The sequence below is a fragment of the Cloeon dipterum genome, chromosome 2, assembly GCF_949628265.1.
Source record: "Cloeon dipterum chromosome 2, ieCloDipt1.1, whole genome shotgun sequence".
Classification (NCBI taxonomy): Eukaryota; Metazoa; Arthropoda; class Insecta; order Ephemeroptera; family Baetidae; genus Cloeon; species Cloeon dipterum.
The window spans coordinates 11,080,832-11,099,267 of NC_088787.1; the positions used below are offsets into that span (position 1 = coordinate 11,080,832).

Genomic DNA, 18,436 nt, shown 5'->3' on the forward strand with positions numbered 1-18,436 from the left:
GGCCAGTTGCGGGCCAAAGCGGACGTCCTTTACAGTCTTAACTACGAAAAAATGAGCGCGGCCGCATTAGATTCGTCTGCTCACACAACACCACGTGTTGACCGGTTTATTGCTCTTTTGGACCAGGAAGACGGAAAAACGTGAAAATTCGCAGCGTTTCTGCCTCGAGATGGACCCAGGAAGAATGATGATTTAATTTACAGCCTTCAAGAAAGTGATTATTTTTTGGAGAAATAGAACGGAAGGCACTACATTTGCATCAAATTTGTCATAATTTATGTATAGACTTGAAGGCTGCTACTGTTTTTTTCACTCTAAAAATCTTTTCCCCAAACAATTAATTGGAGATGCTTCTAGAAAGTCTGAGATTTGAATTTAGGGAATTGTAGTGTATTTTTGGTAAAAATATATTTTACACCGTGAAATTTGTAAAAAAAATCGTTATTTAAATGTTAAACAATTTCAACAGAACATTATTTCTAGAAGCAAAAGTAACATAAAATTCTATCTTTCGACAAGGTTGCATTTTCACATCTGTTTGTGGTCAAAATTTTAAAATAGTAATACGTTTTTTACTATATTAGTCAACACCATATAGAGCCGATTTTCTCCTGTTGAAGAGAAGGTTAAAAAACCTATTCAACATATATTAAAAACATGGTTACATTAGCAGCACTTTTAACTGAAATTAAAGTCCACAACACATAGAGGATTCTGAATCAACGGTGGTTGAAAAAGACGACTACAACCAGTCATCAGAGTAAAAAATACGTAATAAAAGAGACGATATATCTTGCGAAACCCCGCCACTTCACCGCCTTGTGAGACTATAAATTCCTCTTACGAAAATTCAGAAGCAATTAACTCGATTTCCTTTACTTCAAGCTATGTACCAAAGTGCGAAATTCTGTACATCTCGTGAACACACAAATAATTACCAAGGATTATTTTCATGGCTGCAACAACTGCTGATCGATTTAAGAGAAATTTTGTGGCAAATGACCCTTTGAGATATTTTCTTATGCGAGAGTTCAATAATTAGCTAGATTTTTCAAATTCCCTATTATTATTTTTGTTTATTCCTGCAATGGATATTACAATAAATAATACATTAAATATGAAAATGTATACATTAATCGTGGTAGCGGAAAAATTGCGCAACTGTCAACAACCAAATGCGAAGAGCAATCAATTTAACAAAATTTAAATTTATGTGTTTGTTGAGCTTTGTGCAATTTTGCCAATACCACGACGAAATATGAAAATTTAAAAGCAAGAAGTGGTGAACAGTAGTAGCAAAATAAAGCTATGTGAGTAAATTTGTCTAATATCTAGTAATGTGTTTTTTTTATAATTTTCCATAGGGAAATAGGATTTATATACGTAAAAACTTCAATATTACTTGTTCGCAGAATCAATTGATTTAATTGATTTATATATGTTTAAAAATCTGATGAAAAAATGGCCGATTTAACACAACAAAATAACATTTATTCCTAATAGTACAACAAGGAAACAAATTCAAAACCCACTCTCAGTCAATGGTCCGAGACCCAAAGCAGCGGGGCGCAGCTTTGAAAATTTTTTCGAAATATTATACAGCGCAAAAAGATAACAATAAAGCTCCTTGTCCACTAATGCGAATACAGGAGCGGTCAAATTCAACAAACTGTTTTATTTCGGGTGCCTATTGCAATGCATAGGCTAATCACTGAGACCTCCACCATTAAGTTTAACTACAATCGGCAAGAATATAGCGTGACTAATTTTTCATGTGCAATTTGAATGCGTGGCGACTGTTGGAAAATAATTCCCAGTCCTTTAATCCTAAATTGCAAGGGCGGCGTGTGTTTGACGCCGCAGGTAAAATGGAATTAATTGCGGACTCACTCGATCAGGGAGAGAAGGTGGTGGATGCCGAACGGGCTCGTCCTGGCCACCCTCTCTATGGTCTCGGTTGGTTCGAGCATCAAATTCTTGACCTTCGAGGGTCGATTATCCTCGTAGCAATCTGCTACGTAGCGACAGTAGTTGTCCCTTTCCTCGATGACCTTGCGCATCAGTTCGTCCTCCGACGAGCACAAATGGCCTTGATTCTCCTTGACGTACAGCACCATGCGGCGCCAGGCAGTCTTGCCTCTCGCTATCACCGAATGCATGTCCTTCCGCATCTCCTGATAACTCCCGTCCTTCAGCTGAAAGCGGCATAAAATTATAAATAAGGTTTAATCCGTGATTATTTTAACGATTTATTAATATAAAAAGGATTTTTACCGTTTGGCGCGCCATTATTTATTAAGTTGTTGAGAAATAATCTTCACCTTTAACCTTAAATATTCTCTGAAAATGGGGAAAGAGCTAAAATGTACCCAGAGAGTGCCATTTAAATTTTTGAAAAAATTCTGCTCTTAATTAAGTTTGCAATCATGCTAATCAAGCCAAGTCTCCCTATAGATAATTATAATTTAATTCACCAGAAAATTTAGCTCATAATTCGCTCACCATTGGATAGAGCGTGACGAGGGGAATTAAAATCAAGCGAAAAAGTATTTCATAAATAATGGAAGTACATTAGGCAAAATCGTAAATTAGTAATAAGTCAATAGCTGATTAATTTTTTATTTTTGCAAGCGATGAGAAAATCAGGTGTGAAAACAAATGCAACCCTGCAATAATATTAATTTGGAAACAGAGAGTTGGTAAAATTTCTAGTAAAGATAGTGACAAAATTCCAGATCTAAAAAAAAAATCAACAAGTGTTCAAACAGAAGGGAAAGCACCAACCTGCTTTTTCTCCAGATGAACCATCTCCCTAAGGCAGTTCTCCCTGTTGAAGATCTTGTGCATGAGGTGCAGCTGGGCCATGAGGCGGCGCGCGTGCAGCGAGTCCCAGCCGAGCTTGGCGCGGTTCGCCTTCCAGCTTGGATGCCAGCTCTGCGAGTGGAACGGGGTTTCCAGGATGAAGGCAGCCCACTTCTGCTGCACCCTTTCCAGCCTGGCGAAGAGGTCGTCATCCGAATAGTTGCTGCGCAGACCCCAAATCGAGGAGCAAATCTCGAGCTTGGGACGCAGCACGTGTATGTAGATGCGCCTCTTCATCTTGGCCGGGATCAGTTTGACCAACTCCATGTAAAGGTCCAGCGTCGGCTCGTGCTTATCGATCAGGTTGATGACGTGTCTGTAGGGTGTCAGGTCAAACGACAGCGTCACGCCCAGGTACTCGAGGTGGCTCACGCGAGTCACCTTCGCGTCGAACATCAGGTACTCCCGCATGATCAGGTTTTCTTTCTTGAACTTATCAGGGTTGTAAAAGGTGATGACTTGCACCTTCTTCTGGTTCGCCTGTGAATGGAATTTAATTGGCCAGGGCGTTATTTAGGGCAAAGAGCACGGACCGTGACACATTTAAAATATCCATACAGTTAAAAAAAATGTGTTGAGCCTAAAGGCACAATTTTCTGGGTTAACATTATGAGCTGCAGTGATGAGCAATCAGTTTTGACACGCACAAGTTCAAGTGCAGCATATTGTTCGCAATGACAATTTGATAAATGTTATTATGAAACACTCATAACAATTATTGTCTATTAAATTAATCAGGGCGTTGAAAAACGATGGACAATTGACAAATATCCAGTCCGTCAGTGATTCTTTTTTGCATTAATTTCTACGAATAACCAGCATTATTTGTATAGCAGTTTTTTCATCGGATCGACCCTTTTGAGATGGGTGACCCTCTGATAGCGAACAACTCGCGGAAATTCAATTTCCCAAGAGCATGATGCGCAAGGACCTCATTGGAGGAAGCCCAGTCCAGAAAAGGAACCGTCATTGCAATGCAAGAAAATCAAATGTAGGCGCAAATAAACTCTAACCCCAAACATCGCTTGGATTCTCACATTGCAATGTGCACGCAGTGCATGCGCTCAGCAGTAAGCCAAAAACAATTTGCTGCTTTTTTTAGAAATATAATATCAATTTGTAGACGAAAATTTGGCAACCAAAAAAGATCAAATCTCTATTAACCAACCATAGCGTCAATCTCAGCATTCCGAGGCCATAGAAATAAACTAAAGGAGTGCAAACCTTGAGGCCGTGGTCGTGGATATATGTTTCTAGCTGATAGAGGTCCTCCTGCAATGAGTACTGATCGTCTTTGTTCTTGATCTCCTTGTATACCAGAAGATCATCCCCGAAGCCTCGGATGCGCGACTTGTTCCTCAGCGCTTTGAAGATTGAGTTGATGTAGATCAGGAAAAGTGGATTGGTGAGGGGGCTTCCCTGCGGCAGGCCCTGGCGTAGGTCCAGAATCGGCGATACGGCGCCCTTCACCTTGACGGTCTGCGTGTGTCCGATTAGGAACGTTTTAATGAACGCGTACACCGGCCGGTCGATAGGCAGGCACTTCAGCTTGTTCAGCAGCAGTCGGTGGTTCACGAAGTTCGTCGCGGCCTTGAGGTCGACCTTCACGCAGTCCACTTGCGAGCCGGAACGCGTGAACAAGCTCACCTCTTCTCGGAAGCAGGCCAGTTGGCTCTCGTTGCTGAAACCCTTGCGATGACCGTGCTGCCTGCGCAGCGAGAAAAATAAATAAATGATAAGTACGAACGAAAAACTGGATAAAATGAAAATATACAGCTTGAAAATGCAGGGTTCGCAAAACACCGCATTTTTTTCGGAAAACCTACTTGCAAAAAACTGTTTTTCCGGGGTTTTCTGCAACACATGCACTGTTACGGTAGATAAAAAATTCTCATGATGTAAGACCAAAAATAGAAATTTTACAGTATAAAAGCCAGACTTTTGTTTCACTGAAAGGCAGAAATTTTTATTAACTCTGACCATAGTAATTTTCCCAAAATTTCTGACTTTTAAGCTGAGAAATATGATTCATTCAGGGTTAAAATCAGAAAAATGCAGAAAAACTCAAAACTGGTTTTATCCAGCTGGTTTTTCGTGCAAAAAACAGTGGTGTATTCTGGAAAAAAGTGGATGCTTTTAGAAAATTGACTAAAATTATTTTTCCTTTGCATAAATGTACTCATACAATTTTAAAAGAGCTCATTTTTCTCAGGTCGTCATTTCATATTCTGGGCTCCTAAGTTTGCATGCAAAAGTCATGTAACACTGTTACACATCACCAGAAGAGAAATGTACCTGGATAATTTAAATACCATTGGATAGATCACAACCAGAGGAATCAAAATCAAGCGTAAAATCGTCAAGAAAATTAACTGATTGATTTTTCAAGCAATTAAACAAAACTATAATATCTTACTGCAGCTCGGTCCCAATTTCATTATTGCACATTGCTAATTGTAAATTCTACTTCTTTTTTAACTCAGCAAGAAGTTTTGGTCAACTCTTACCCTTCAACTTGAAAAAGGCCTCACCTGACATGCAGGAGAAAGAGTTCCTTGAGGACATCATTGAGGTAGTCGCCAATGATGTGCTCGAGAAGCCGTCCCAGAGGCGGCGAGAGACTGATGGGCCGGTAATTGTCTTCACTGGTGACTTCTCCCTTCCCCTTGTACGCTGGAATAACAGTGCTGTGCAGCCAGTCTTCTGGAATATTCCTGCCATGGAAATATATCGTTCAGTTACATACTAAATCATCTGGTTTACACATTAAAATTTTTGTAATAATTTTGTTAAAAGCAAAATAGCAATTATAATATAAAAGTAAACAATATGGAGTCGCACCTGGTTTTCAGAATGAGTTGATAAATTCTGTAGAGGAAAGGTGCGATGGCAGTGGCGTCAAGCTTGATCATCTCGTTGGAAACATCGAAACTTCCATGCGACTTGTTCGATGGCAACAGAGCGATCCTCTCTTCGATCATCTGAATGTCAAGTTTAAACTCCACGCACTGTAGAGAAACAAAACCAGAAGATGATTTATTGAAGCAATATATAATATACAACATTGAATTCTTAAAACTAAAGAAACCCGAAGATCGGGAAAACAAAGATTTTGTAATGATTGCTGGCTCATCAAAAAATATTTAAATATGTTTAAGATTAATTTGAAATTTTTAACACAAAATGTGCACAAAAAAGAACTAAAGTAAAATAAAGAACTTTAGTGTCAAGCTGCAAAGTAAGCACGTGATGAAGGATGATCTCTCTTTATTTTGCTTTGTCTGTCAACTTTTACAATTAATGAAATGAATTTTTTGTTTCGTGAATTTAAAAGCCAAAATAAAAAACAAACCATCTCAGACAGTAGTTGTACGGTTGTGCCATATGAACAATTTCATAAACCATTATTTATTACCAAAATTTATATTTTCCGATTAAAAAAAGTCATCCAGTTTTTGTCGAAAAAGCTCAACGGGAAAAACTAAAGTGTTAGTAAAATTTTCAGTTCTTCCTTCAGATGAAGTAAAAATTAATTATCAATGAAAATTTGAGGAATTTTAAAACCTGAAGCAAACTTAACTTCAAATATTTAACAATTAATCAAATTTCTTTATCATTTTGAATTAATGTGCGTGTCCTTAATCATGATTTTCCAAATTCAAAACATGCAAAAATAAATCCTAACCTTTTCCGGTTTGATGATTTCAATTTGGAGAATTTCCTCATCCCTCGAGGTTGGTTGGGACCACAGCAGGTTGAAATAAGTCGCGATTTCCTGCGCATCTTTGATCACCTTGCCTTTAGGGGTGATCAGCTTGTCAATGGGCGGCTTGCCCTTCACCTCGTCGTGCAGGAACTGCACAGCCCGGTCGAACGCGTCTTCCTCATTGGGTTCCTGCTCGAACATTCTTTTGAGGAGCTCCTGCTTCTCTTCCATATTCAGCACATGCGACTCCTTTCTGTGCCTGTAAAACACATATAACACATTTTATTTAAATTCTGCGCTGGGATCTCGCTCACTTTCTGAAGCTGGAAGGAACTGTCTTATCCACACTTCCGACAATCAACTCCTCGAGTCCTTCTTTGGCCAACTGGACCATGGTGTCTGCATCGCTTTCCCTCGAAAAGGATCTCTCCCATTCTTTGAGATTGGTCGTTAGCAGCTTTCTCAGCTTGCCCTTGTCGGCCATCGAGTACTTGTAAACTTTTGTTGGAGCAGCCATTCTTCTTTTCTATCAACATGCAGTCATTGAAATTCATAAATATTATCACGAAAGCAGGTGATAAAAAATCGAAAGAATTTGTTACATTTAACATGAAAAATAAAAAGATCCATAAAAGTTAATTCAAAAATCGTTAACAACCTAGAATTTAAACAATATTAGTCTAATGGGCAGAATTTCAATTTGTTTGCCATCAGGGGAACATTAACGGTCACTGACCTCCTAAAAATTTATTTCTTCAATTTTAAATATTTCGGGGAGAAATTCCAGCAAACAAAGGGAAAAAATTCTTTTGGAGGTACAAAGGGTGTGCATCCGAATTTTTGAAATTCTGAAGAGAATCTCAATGATGTATTTTAAAAATAATATGAATGCCTTTTAAATCCTTAAAATGTATATATAATAATACATATACATACCTGTAGTTGAAAATGAAGAGCTGAAATTTAAACGTCGCAATACGAATGCCGCCTTTGCTGCATCAATCAACAGCAATCTCACCGTCTCATCGCATCAAATTAAATACATACAAAACGTAGGATCGGGTTTAAATTTTGTATGTGAGAATGTCAAACGACAGTTCAATAAGTCAGTGTTGTCCGTGTCTACATACAAAAATGAGTTATTGGAATAAGGAATTACATATTGTTAACAATATGGAAAAGTCACGCACGGTTTTCGCCGCCGAGTTACAGAGTTTTCGCCACCCCTACTTTAACATGGGATTCTCATAGGAACTGGCAAGATGCGTAACCCGGCAGAAACTGTAACTTTACCATAACTCGGCGACGCACCTTCGCAGCTTGCCGCCTAAGAGAGTGAAAAATCAGTGCGAAGTCATGTGGTACATAACTGGGGAACAACCAACAATAAACAATAATGGCAGGTTTGCAAAACGAAATCAGCGTTATGCCCGGTAACGTCCGATTCTACCGGTCTGGTCTATTTTGCTGGAATCAATGAGTGCGAGTTGACAATACTAATTTGTGAGGAAGTAGTGGCGCCACTGGGGTTTGCGGTAAATGGTGTTTAAATAATTTTGGGAAGGAAGGAGGAGGGGTGAGTGGGGTGAAGGAAAGTTTCCTTAGGAAACTTATGTTCACACCTGTACTCCGTTGGTTGCGAGTGTGGCTGGCAAAAGAAGCGACTCTTCTAGCCTGCATTTAAACCGCAATTTTAAAGCGATCAGTTAAGAGAAAAAGACTCAGGAGTTGAGAGCGAGTGGGTATATTTTCATCCCTCCCTCTGCCTTGTCCTATATCAAAATCATTATTTTAGTGTTGAAGACTCTTATTCTCTGATATATGCGTTTATTAAATTTCCAATCTTTTCCTATGGAATGACTTATGTTTGGGAAAATCTCCGGAAATAATTTTTTAAATTTGTAATTAAATTAATAACGTGCATGGTTTGATGTTTGATTTAAATAAACAATTTAACTGTGTATGTAATATTTCTCATATTTTTGTTTAAATTTTACAAATCATCGCTTTGCCACTAACGCAACAAGAAACTTTCCATAATTTGCTACTGCCTAAAGTAATTCCTTTTTTTTTATTTTTTGAAAAAGTTTTCAGAGCTATAAAGTCATGGCATCGGTTAAATTTAAAAATCAGGTAAAAATGGCACACAATGTTGTGTGATTACATGGTTTCAAATTAATTGTAAGCTCCTGCGGCCGTTCATCTCACGGCCGGTATATATATTGCATGAATGTGCAGCTAAAGATCATTGCTCTAAAAAATATTTCACAAAGATGGGAGAGCGGGTTGGGAATGCGCCACCACAATATAAGAAATTTTTGTAATTTCATTCAGGAAAAAATGCAGCTATCCCAAAAACGAGAGGTAAAATAAGAAAAGTAATTCTCCTTTTATACAAGAGTGCGCAAAAGAATGGTATAAATTGCTTTGAAAGGTTAACGACCCCTATTTTTATTTACTCTCCTTATGGCAGTGGCGATAGCCATAGCAAATAATATGCTCACAATATGAAATCTCTACAATTTAAAGAACAATTAATTTTCAATCCTTTTTCTGAAAGTTATTGGCAATCGCCGGTAATTCAAATCCAAACAATCAGGGTAATAAAATCAGATACTTTTGTCCTATATCCTAAATGCAGCTCATTTTGGCCATCCGCTGGGTAGTCACACGTCACAAACGCACTTTTGAGACGCTTCCCTTTTTTGTCAAGTGCCTTCTATTCAAAATATTAGGCGGCCGCGATTCCAGATAACAGCCACTGATTTGTAGATTATTGTGGATCATTTTTCAAACTTATATTTTTTCTAGCTCTATCTGTGATAATTAAAGGCGGGTACGGAGAGTTCCCTTATTGTTAGGAGCATAATAAACAAAGTATGTAAATGGTATTTTACCTGATTTACAATATTGGTGGCCGGTGGGGTTGGCTAGACGCTTAATGTGACGAATCAATCACTCTGTCACCACGCACTGAGCAAAAACGCTGCGGAATCGTATTTTATTATGTCTGCTCTCTCTTTTCTCTAGTCGTCCTGCGGGTTGAAAGAACTAAAGCTTTTAGCGAGTAAATTAAACCAAAAATTGCTGATTCTCATCTTTTTATTTGCTGCCCCTCAGAAGCGACGTCAGCAGATTCCTAACACGCGCGCTTTGAGACATGCATGATTCATTTCTGCCGTTATGCATCGAGAAAGTAAAATATACAAGCAGTAGATCGCTATTATTTAATAACTATCAAGCAAGACATGTTGACTTTTTGCGTGAAATTGGAGCTTTGTCAGCAATACCCATAGTTATTTAGGGCCAACAAATTAGCAAAGAGAAATGGTTTCAAAGTCCAGCTCAAATCAAAATTCCTCTCCTGAAAACTCATTGCTCATGGGATAAAAAAATACGTTTATTATTTAATAAATTGTGAGTTTAATATAGAGTCTTACATCATATTATTCCGAAAATCTCGAATGTGAAGGACAGAATTATCAAACATATTAAATAAATGAAAAGTCGATCACCACGCATTTTAAACAGTCTTTTAAAAAATTTATTCCATAACAAACTGAAAATGTTGTGGCTTGGATGAAAACATTTGTCGAGCAAACGCAGAGCACGGTCGCTGGGTGGATCCTTGCACCATAAATCGATGGTCAAAAAGCACCAGGCGACGGTCAGAATCCACCACAAGCTCCAATTTATTTTACCATCGGCGTATTTGGCGATTTTCTTTCGAGAAGAGCTGTTGAAAGAGCTGCTGAAGCACGTCGATTTGTTGAAAGAGCTCAGCTCAGCGACGGCATCCCCGATGATCGAGTCTGAACTAGACACAAGCGATTCGAATTTGTTGCTCCTGAATCTGGTGCTCCTCTTGTCGAGGCACTCGTTGATCAGCTCCTTGTACGCGATGGGGCGTCTGAAGAGTTTCAGCATGAATTCCAGCTTTATAATTATCAACCGTTCGGAGAGGGAAGGGTTGGCAGCGTGGTCACGGCGGATTCGGTCGATGCGGTCAAATAATTTTGGGTTGTCCCGCTCCAGACGGCTGCCCCAGATGAGGCAGTACTTTTCCAGGCCATTTTGTATGAATAGCTGGTAGCAGACAGCCTTCTGCTTGGCGGGCAACTTCTTGAAATACTCGGCCACAGGCAGCCAACGTTCAAGAAGGCTTTTGGCGTGCTTATCCCAGGTCAGGTCGCAGCTCAGGTGGAGGCCCAGGAACTTGATGTGCGGCACGACAGGCACGGAATTGCCATCCAGCCAGTATTGAACCTTCAGAGTGGACGCCCTACGCTGATTGGGCCGCTGGAAGGATATGGCCTGGCACTTTTCAGAGCTGACAGTCATGTGGTTATATATCATCCACTGCTGGACCCAGTCAAGCGCCAACTGCAGCTCTTGGCGGTCCTTGTGTTGCGTGATTGCCTTGGCAATCAACGTGTCGTCGCAGTACTGGTACAGACGTGCCCTGATTGGTCCTGGAAATCCAAAGACAAAATAAATAGATCTATACTGTCCTAAAATTCAAAGTAAAGCTGTGCAGAGAAATAGTAAAAATCATTTTGAGCTTATTTGGAATATTTTCTTAAGATTAAAGAGCTCAGATATTCCTGGTTGTCATTACACTTTCTGAGAAAATCAGCTAACTCCCCATAGAAAATCAGAATATTTAATTTACCTCACAAAGAAAAATCTGGCCAAACATTTCCCATCCTCACCTTGGTTCAAATCGTTCAGGTAAATGGCGAGCAGCACGCTGCTCAAAGGACTGCCTTGAGGCAGGCCGCACGTGACCTCTGCGAAGGACGAAATCGCGTTGCCGACCCGCACGCACTGCTTCCGTCCGCGCAGGAACGCTCGCACCCAGCCGACGGTGGTGGCGTCGACGCCGAGCCGCTCCAGCTTGGCGATCAGCACCGAGTGCACCACCCGCTCGCCCGCCTTGCTGAAGTCGAGTCGTAAGCAGTCGACGCGGCCGTAGCGCCGCAGGTCGCCTCGGATATCCTCCAGAGCAGTCACCAGAAGGGTCTCGCTGGAAAACTTTGGCCGATTACCGTGCTGGGAGTGACTCCAGTGTCTCTCCATGAACTGCTGCAGGTGACTCCCGACTAACGACTCCAAAATCTGTCAATGAGGAGGATGACATTAAATGTAATTGATATTTTGATTGTTTACATACAGTACAAAAAATGTCCTACACTTAATTGTTTTAAATTTTAAGGACAAAATTTAACTATTTTAGGGTGTGTTTTCTGCATTGCAAAAGGGGATGGACCAACAAGACTTTAGGTTTGATAAAATTTTTATTACACTTTTGTAAAAGAGAAAATAGCAAAATAAAAAAAAAACTATTTGGGAGGATTTTACTTTTTATTAATTTTATTATCGCACTGCTCTCATATTAATGCAAAGAAAAAAGATTTTTATTTTTTGAAAAATGCGGCCACTCGAGGTTGTTTCCATGTTCAATATAATTAAAACCAGAGGCTTCATCCTCGTTGTCAAAAGAATTCGTCGTTTTTAATCCTCGACTAGTTTCAACGTCATCAAATATACGTCCTAATCATGAGTTTACAATTACAATCATATACTGTCACATCTAAAATTACAAAAAAATTCCAAACACTTTATTAATTTTAAAATAATAGCCTGTAAATATTATTTCTAAAGGAAAAATGCTCCACAATCTAGACCATGATTTTAGCGTGTGTGCTTAAGGCTTCACAAGAGATTTAAGCGGTTTTTGGCTAACTCCATTATGCATGATTTAAGACGGTTTCAAATGTGGCTCTTAAGCTCCAAAATTGCGTGAATCATGCTCATTTGGTGACAGACGAACAGAAAATATATTATTTGTCTTTAAAAGAAGTGAAAAGCACGCAGATAAATGAGTTTGACAAATTTAAAAAATCTCGATCAGGCTTGGAATGTTGTTTCTATATATATAAATATTGAGGAATTTTGCCAGTAATTTTTTTATGGCAATAATAATCACCGTGAGAGTTAGCAGCAAATTTTTGAAAGACAGTATTATGATTGCGTTTATAAAATAATACTATATCCTTATTAATTTAATTTTTATTACTCACTTTAGAAGGAACACAGGTGATTCCAATCGGGCGATAATTATCGACGAGTGTGGGGTCGAGATCTGTGTCTTTGTGCGCCAGGGTGATGACCGAGTTTAGCCAGTCCGCCGGCAGACTCTTCTCCCGCAAACTTTTGTCATAGAATTTGTAGAGCACCGCTGCCATCGCTCTAGGGGCCAGGGTCAGCATCTCCTGCGTGATGAGCAAAAGTCCGCTGCTTTTTCGCGATTCCTTGATGTTCTCGATGGCTTCTAACACCATGTCCTCTGTGACGACCCTCTGCATCCTTTCATGCTTTCCAGGTCCAGGATCAGAGCCAGCAAACAGAAGCATCGTCTGCTTCAATTCACCGTTGGCGAATTCAGCCATTTCCGTGTCCGTGCTAAAACTTTTCCCTCCGCGTTTGAGGCATCTTATCTTCAGGCCAGGGCTGCTGCAGAAATAGTCGCTGAGCAGGTCGGCGACGTGCTTGTCTTGTCCGCGGAGCAGCTCCTTCAACTCCTGCTGCACCACCTTCACGTCAACCTCGTCCACGGCGGTGGAACGCTGGAGGGGCACTAAAAATCCCTCCAGAGGTGCCATTGCGTCTGTCATGAAGAAGTCGTAGAACGAATTCCATAAAGAGTCTATGTCGTCGGTCCGAAAACGCTGTTTGTTTGTACTGAGCCATCTCCAAATCTTCTTTTCGATTGTATTGATTGCATCATTAGAGGCTTGCCCCAGGTGGTATACGGGCCTAGTTTTACTTCCTTTCTGCAAACGGTACCTGAGAAAAAATAATAAATAAAATTAGAACATTTTTAGTAATTGACACTAGAAAATTTTATTAAGCGCGACTTAAAAAATTTTTGTTTAGAAAAAAAGTTTAATTTCCTATTTAAACAATTTTTCTGTGAGAAAGTTTATTCAAAACTCAGCGCGTGTGTACAAAAATGCACCATTATTTCACCTATTCACAGCAGACGTAGACTGTCTTTATTAGGAATATTATCCATTCTTATTATCCACTCTTATCCTGTTTCGTATCTGCTCAGGTAATATAATTTCCAGTTTTTTCCTTATTTGAAATATTGCGTTGCTCGCGATTTTCGGCGTCCTGCAATAAGGCCGAAGATGGGTGTAACAATAAGCCAGTATTGAATGGCTTATTTTCATATTATTACAAATTAGCCAGTAAGAAATAATGCCAGTCACCGGAACTTGAGTGAGACTCAGTGCAACTTGACCATTCCAAAAACCCTTCGCGGCTGATACTTGCACTAAATGCACTATGAAGCAGCGAATAAAGTAAGATTTAATCTATAGTAAAGATAAACTAAAACTGCGAACAATAATAAACACATAAAAATAATTCATCTATAGCATAGCCAAAACTTTAAAAATCAATTAATATTTAAATTTTAAAATTCATCTACATATCTTACAGGATCATAATTAGATTTAAAACAGATGAAGATTAAAAAACCAAATATTACAATAATTAGGGAAATACATATAAATAATTATAGATTTCATGCATGCTCTGAAAAAATTCCTGGCTTTTGGCTACTGATAATAAAACTCATCTTGTCTTTCCACAGGAAATACTGCGGCGTTTATCTTGGAATGCACACTTTGTCAAACAAAAAATGTGTATACAAATAAGAAAAAAATGAGATCCACTTTTGATTTTTACTGTTTGGATTGGAGTACCTTACACTAACAAACAAATTTGTGTAATAAATTACTATGTTTAAATTAATTCCCAAACTTATTAAGGTTATTTGCAGCGCTCGCTAAACTAATATCGCAAAATCGGCTGTAACAGTTATAGGAAAAATTGCCTCTCCTTTAATTATGTACCTTTGGCCATCACAGGTGCGAGTTTGCAGCAGCATGGGTGTGTTGTTTGATGATGTTGCCTGGAACCTCCACATCAGGCAACACTCGAGGGATGAATTGAACACCAAGAAAGCGAAAGCACGGGTCCTTACTGTAAGCACTACACAACTGTTGAATTTGAGATGCAAAGCAGGGGTAAAGGATTTTGAACGAGAGATGCAAGGTTTGAGGAAAACTCCTCTACAATCCAGCACATAGGAAGTTTTAAGTCTAGATCCCAGATTAAATAAGTAAATAATAAGTGTGGGTTTATCTTCTATTTTATTTCATTTAAAGGTTTAAAAGTATTTCAATGGGCAAGTAGATAATGGTTTAATTTATTGTTACCTTATGTATTCCACTCCCCAGTCCCCAGACAATACAAAAACTTCCAGCGTCCGCCGCCAGTCGTTGATCGAGAGTATTTTTTCTTCTCAATGCTCTTTCGCTTTGGCTCTTGTGCTTTGCCTCTCCCATGTACTCACGTTTGAATATAACATGAGAAAACTTAATGGAGGGCTGAAATGCATTGCTCGTCAGCAAGAGAAAAAGTATACAATGCAAAAATAAAAGTTGGAAACAAACTGTCCAAACATTTCTTACTAGTTGTTAAAAAATTGAAAATTTTCTCAGTAATTATTAAGAAGAACAGCACCATTGTAAAAAAACCGCAAGCAAAGATTTAACTGCAAATAGATTTGTCCTCAAAATAAGCGTCAATATTTTGAACAGGAAATTCATAATTAATAAGCCTTACCGACATTTGAAATAATTGATTTATATTTTATTTTAAAACATATTTAACTATATAGTGTATCACTGAGTGTAAACCAAAATAACATAAAATCACAAGAGTCTAATTTTAGAGAATAAATAATATTCAAAGCACCAAAGTGCAGCTGAAAGTTTTGAATTCACCCAGAGTTTCATGGTAATGAGTGGCAAGTAAACTAAACAAATAAATAAAAGAGTCAGAGAGCAGTGGTGGTTGAATTGCGTCAGTTAATGTGCTGGCTGACGTGCGCCACGTGAAAACAGTTGCGGGCGTCAACCTTGGTGCAGCACCTGCCCTCATAAGAGTCGAATTTGTAACAGCAAATGTCATCGCCGCGGTCCACCAAGTCGTAGCCCTTGTTGCACACCCACTGCTCCTTTTCCTCGTCCTTGATCGGCTTCTGGAAAGGGTCGTCTGGGTTGCGCAACCCCTGCAGCAGGATCCTGTAGAAATCGTCACCACCGCCAACCATCCTGCCCGTCATCGGTGCCGGCTTGCGCTGCAGTGTACAACGAAAATTTTAATTGATATCGAGGTTGATTTCTGTGGATAAATGCGACGGATACAAAATTTTAAACACCAGAAGCAAAACTAAAGAGTAGATTTTTAATTCCTCATCTAAATAAATATTTGAAATTGTATACGAGACCATTTTAGACTCTTTTAAATCACTAAGTATATAAATTATACTAAATTTTTACGTAAAATACGATTATCAATATTTTAAAATACAAAAAATATGCCTCTGAGTGTTTTAAATTTCTTGATAGTTACTTTACTTAGTTATGTTTGCAACAAAAAATTATTTAGTACTTTATATATTTAGTAAATTTAGGACCAAAACGCAATCGCTTGTAATTAATTGACATTTATTTAAAAAAAACTGGTCAAAAATGCCTGATGATTAATTTAAAAGATCTGCAGTAATTATTTAATGGCATTTGTAACACTTAATTAAAGTATAATTTCTGCTAGGATAATAGACTGTATAGGCAGAATAGATGTATTTTCAGCTGTCACGTTTTAGCTAATGACGTTCAAAACAAAGCCAGATATTCAGTTTTGTCTTGTTGTTGCCACTCTGGTCGGGTTTAAATTTAGAGATCGTAAACACGCAGATTGAAATGAATGACTTCTGTGAGTCAGCGCTCGATACACTGTTGAACGCATTCGCTCAACACTCACGTTTGTGGAAACGTGAGGAAGCTTTTGCGCACGTGCCCCTCAGCGCACATTTTCTGCTGTATTTTCTGTCAATACAGCAGCAGTCCAACGAAATAAACAAGAAAAGAACGTAATTCCACAAGTTAAGAGCGAGAATTTGTACTTTATTGTGTGCAATCAAACAAACTTTTAAATTTTAATTAAAATAATTTTCCTTAATTTATAATTTTTTCAAAAGAATCACAACGGCATTTTAATCTTGGTTAAAGATTTGTTTTGATTGTTAAGTTTATAACCTTGTATTGGATTTATTGCCTTATGACGAAATTGGATACGTAAAATTACTCACATAATTTTTGTTATAAGTTGAATAACTCGTAATTGATCATACGTTTGAATTAAATTAAAGATTACATGAAGGAAGAACAAGAAGTGTAGTAAAATTTACTAATGCAACTCACCCATGCGGTTGTTAAGCAGATGGCCCCTATGAAATAGACAACTGCAAGCCTGCAAAACCATAAAAGTCGCATATATATAAATTGAATTTACGAAGTTTGAAGGAAGTTAAAAGAAATTCAGAGCAACCCTAGCAGATCAAAATGTAAAGAAACTTACGCTAGGCTCCTCATTGTGATGCTGTTAGATTTGACCGTGTGTATTCTCGAAACTGAAAGGGAGCGCGAGTGTAACAGATTTATAACAGCGCCACTTCCAGAATAGAATGATCGTGATCGCGTTCTCGGCGCGCGACCCCAAGGCAATGGCGGGGATGAGTTCATGTGTTCTATACATGAATATCAATGAAAAACAACACACACACAACTCCCTCTTCCGCTGAATCGGGTGCTGCGCCTTAGCAAAAAATCACTATCGCCTCTCTCTAGAGGGGAAGTGGTAAAGCTTATGACTCCGATTTAAATCAAGATACTTTTAACGAAAATTGTATCCAGTGTGAGGATGAGTTTACCAAAAATCTTTCTATTTCCCAAAAACTTCTACATTTCCTATTATCTATACTGCTGATAGAGCTAGAAAATTATGAAGCTCTTAATTATAATTCACAGTAGTGCAAACCTTTAGAATAAAAGATGATTAATATATATATATATATATATATATATATATATATATATATATATATAAAAATAATTCATGGTATTTTCAATTCTTATAAGTGATTATTTGATTTGAAAGGGAAAATGAGTTTTGATCATAGTCGTTTTTTATTGCCTGTATTGTCTGAAGTATGTATCGATCAATATATTTAATTGTTAATTCTTGCCGGTCATAATAAGTAAATACATTTTGAGAAAAAAAAACACCTTTACATTATTTTTAAACAATTTAAAAATTTAATATCATGGCGCACTGTAATAAATTGAAAATAAAAATAGAATCAAATTCTTGTGGTTAAATGGAAAACCAGTTAATATAGCTGTAAACAATAGCTACAAGAGTTTAAGGTGCAGAGCTAATGATTAAAACTTCTCATACCTCTATCTAATTAATATTCCAGGAACTCTACAATTCAACACAGCTGCTAGGTTGCGCAGAAGGCAGAGAATAATTATTTCTTGGGAGGCAAAAAATCTCATAATAAGAAAAGAAGACTTGAATGGCAATAAATTTTCAGACAAAGCTTCCGGGGACAGAAAGAGAAAGTCGGGGTTGAGTTACCACCACCCATGCGGGTTCAGGCGGCGCAATTTGAGGAAAAGTTCTCGGGGCCGCGCTATGCTGCACAAACCCCACTGGGGAGGAGGTTTTTGATTCTGGTATGCCAACTCCTGGCTATTAAACATAAGATTTGCTGCGTTTTCCCATATCACATAAATGATATATTAGGAAAAATAGGATAAAAGAATAGTTGAGTGCGGAATTGCGGGTGGTATATAGTATTTATAAATAGCTTTTTGAAAGATAGAAGGTTATTGAGTTAAACTATTTTCTGTCAATCACACGACACGTGTGTTAAAGAGTTAG

The 18,436-nt window shown here is 38.3% G+C and overlaps 2 protein-coding genes across 2 annotated transcripts; both read right to left on the minus strand.

The window, feature by feature from the left end:
• Positions 1 to 9,645: 9,645 nt before the first annotated feature.
• Positions 9,646 to 14,668, minus strand: LOC135936487 (uncharacterized). Its single transcript, XM_065479317.1, has 4 exons — positions 14,494 to 14,668; positions 12,652 to 13,417; positions 11,281 to 11,686; positions 9,646 to 11,040 (listed from the first exon to the last, which is right to left on the minus strand). The coding sequence occupies exons 1-4, from the start codon at positions 14,565 to 14,567 to the stop codon at positions 10,010 to 10,012; spliced, it is 2,277 nt and encodes a 758-aa protein (XP_065335389.1). The 5' UTR covers positions 14,568 to 14,668; the 3' UTR covers positions 9,646 to 10,009.
• A 601-nt stretch (positions 14,669 to 15,269) lies between these two features.
• Positions 15,270 to 17,230, minus strand: LOC135936489 (uncharacterized). The gene is made up of 3 exons (XM_065479318.1): positions 17,069 to 17,230; positions 16,912 to 16,960; positions 15,270 to 15,785 (listed from the first exon to the last, which is right to left on the minus strand). The coding sequence occupies exons 1-3, from the start codon at positions 17,080 to 17,082 to the stop codon at positions 15,510 to 15,512; spliced, it is 339 nt and encodes a 112-aa protein (XP_065335390.1). The 5' UTR covers positions 17,083 to 17,230; the 3' UTR covers positions 15,270 to 15,509.
• Between the last annotated feature and the right edge of the window lie 1,206 nt (positions 17,231 to 18,436).